General features: G+C 56.9%; 1 protein-coding gene across 1 annotated transcript in view; it reads right to left on the bottom strand.

Moving 5' to 3' along the window:
• The window catches only part of TLCD1 (TLC domain containing 1), a 2952-nt gene extending 1767 nt beyond the window's left edge, over nucleotides 1–1185 (bottom strand). The window contains exons 1-3 of the mRNA XM_003797141.3: nucleotides 834–1185; nucleotides 399–481; nucleotides 231–313 (exon numbers count right to left, since the gene is read on the bottom strand). Of these exons, the coding sequence (XP_003797189.1) occupies nucleotides 231–313; nucleotides 399–481; nucleotides 834–1027 (360 nt within the window). The 5' untranslated portion in view covers nucleotides 1028–1185. The remainder of the gene's footprint in view (nucleotides 1–230; nucleotides 314–398; nucleotides 482–833) is intronic.
• Nucleotides 1186–2643: the final 1458 nt, after the last annotated feature.

The following is a 2643-nucleotide window of genomic DNA, read 5'->3' as shown; positions in this document are numbered from 1 at the left end:
AAAAAAAAAAAAAAAAAAAGTAGTACTAGATGAGACCATGAATTGCTGACCTCAGACAGTGAGCAAGGGTACACAGACTGTGCCATCCCCCAGCATCCTAGCATGGGAAACAGTAGTACACAGGTGGGAGGGGATTAGAAAAACATGGCCTTCTACCCGGTCCAGAAAGAACAAGCTGAGACCGAATATTAGCACTAGACTCAGCCACACCACCTGCTTCCCCCACTTACCATGATATGATGGACGAGGTATTCCCAAGAAGCTCGAGCCTGACGACTAACCACGATGTCCACCGTGTCGTGGATGAAATACCCTAGCGGATGGATGGGGGAGGAGGTGACGAAGAGGACTGAACAGCAGCTTTCTTCTTGTCCCCCAACTTACCCCGCAAGACCTACCTGCGGAGAAGCAAACGAGCAAATAGCCAGAAAGCGACCATGCCGTCTCAATCTCCACCAGCATTTCAGGGGTCTGCCATAAACTGGAAGGAAGGGAAGAAAGGAGGCTCTCTTCATTTCGGCATCCCCAGGGACCTTCACTTTCCTCCTCCCCCATCACCCCCGGTCTCAGGAGAGCCTGAGCTTGCAATATTGGCTGACTGGGGAGCAAGGAGGGGCTTGGCCGAAACCCAGGTGCCTCCAGTTTCCCAGGTAAGCTTCCCCCTCGCCTGAGGCCATTTCAGCTTCTGGTTGGATAAGAGTCCAAACAGGGAATCAGGTGAGACAGCATGACCCTATGCCCGACGGTGAGTGATGGGAATAGTAATAAGCGAACCAGCCCCAGCGAGCCGCGCAGGTTCCCTCGCCCTCTCATTCCCCTAGTCGTTAACTCACCACAGCAGCGCCCAGATCCCTGATACAATAGAGTGGGCGAAGGAGACAAGCAGGTTGTGCCAACGCCAGGTGCGCAGGGGGTCGGCACGCACGTGGGCGGGTAGGGGCAGGCGACAGAGCGCACGCCGGAGCGCCCGGAAGGTCAGCGTGGCGCCCAGGAGCAGCGGCAGGGCGGGGTGCAGCAGTGGGGGCATGCTGGCCCTCTCTGCTGTCTGTCTGTCCGCCCTCTAGGCCACCTCCTTGGGCTGTTCTGGGAACCAGGATCCCTTTCCGGCCGGTCCGTGCCGGCCGCCAGCCGCACACAGCATCAGCGAAGCCCTCTAGGCCGCTCGACTCCGCCCCGTGGGGTCCCCGCCCCCACCCCGCCTGCTTGCCCCCGCCCCTCTGGCGCCTCTGTAGCGCGAAGGGCTCGAGCCCCATTTCCCCGGGGCCTCCCGGGCCCCGCCTGGCTCCCGTGGACTTCGGGCAACAAGGAGCTGTTCTGGGGGCGCCGCCGCCAAAGCACCCTTTGCTGGCGCCTCCCGACTGCCGACGGAGTCCCCAGCAGCCCTCGTTCGCTTGCCTCTTAACCCACGTCCTCTCTTTCCCTCGGCCACCGGCTCCCTGGACTTGGGCGGGTACCGCGAGAACTCTTCTCTCCACCCTCTACTCTGTGGGCAAAACTGGACGTTACCTGTCCCCGCCCTCGTCCCCTAGTCTCTGGTCCTGGGGAGGGGGAACCCCGCCTCCGACAATATTCTCCGCCCAGACCTCTTCGCCCAGTGGATTACTACCTTCTTCCGTCCAGAGACTGACGCGTTTACCTGCCTGTCCCGCACCCTGCTTGAGTGGGTGCTTAGGAACTGCTGGGTAACCCATCACCTCCTCTTTCACGGCCACCCCTTACGCTCCGGGGGCCGAGCGGCTGTCACAATCCTCCCTCAAACAGTCCCAGCCCTCTCTGCCCCGCTCCCTGGAGGATGGGGCGGGGAAGAGTGCCTATTTGCCCAGACCGCTGGGGCGACTCTCTCCAGATCCCTGGCCTGGGGCAGTTGCGTCTCCTAGCCACTAGGTGTCAGGCTGTCTTCACTGTGGCGTCAGGTTGCCCTTCTACCTCCAAATGGGCAAAGCTGCTGATTTGGGGGAAAGTTAGGTAGATAGTAGGCAAAAGCAACAACTCAGAGCCCCCGAGGGAAATGAAGCAGTGTGGGGACCTGGGGGTTGGGGAGGCAAGAACGGCGGCGAGGGGAAGTGTGCTGTGAGAGAGAGGAAGGTAAAAAGCCTTAGGCTCAAGGACCCAGAGGCCAAACCATTTGAGGATTTGCTCTGCCTTCCCTGGATGGCTGTTACGTTACATATTAAACCCTGTTACCAGCCACTGTTAACCTGAACTGCCATTTCATGCAGGGCGCTGCTGGTCTGGCCCTACCAAAGCTGGAGGAGCCTCGGTGCTGCCATCTGGAGATTGCTTACTCACTTCCAAGGCTATTATCATAGATAAGTTGGGTACTGGACTCCATGGTACTGGTCAAGGACCCAGGGCACTCTGTGCACCCAGTGAAGTGTTGACTAACTATAAATTTAGTCTAGAATAAAAATGCTTTAAGATATAACCACTATAAGATAGGAAGATATTGTGTAACTTTGTAACCTATGAGAAGGAATCTGTTTAACTTGTAAGAACATTACTGATGTTTACTATTACTGTGAGAATAAAAGGTAACAAAGGGAAAGAGGGGGCAGGCAGAGCAGTTCTTTGGGGCAATACCCCGGCTACTCTCAGAAATCTCTGGCTTTTCAGTAAATAAAAGTGAAACTGGTTTTTGTTGGG

This window comes from Otolemur garnettii, unplaced genomic scaffold (assembly GCF_000181295.1).
Source record: "Otolemur garnettii isolate 467f Iridium unplaced genomic scaffold, OtoGar3 scaffold00112, whole genome shotgun sequence".
NCBI lineage: Eukaryota > Metazoa > Chordata > Mammalia > Primates > Galagidae > Otolemur > Otolemur garnettii.
The sequence above is the reverse complement of the archived record's forward strand: the minus strand, read 5'-3'. Positions and strand labels throughout refer to the sequence as shown.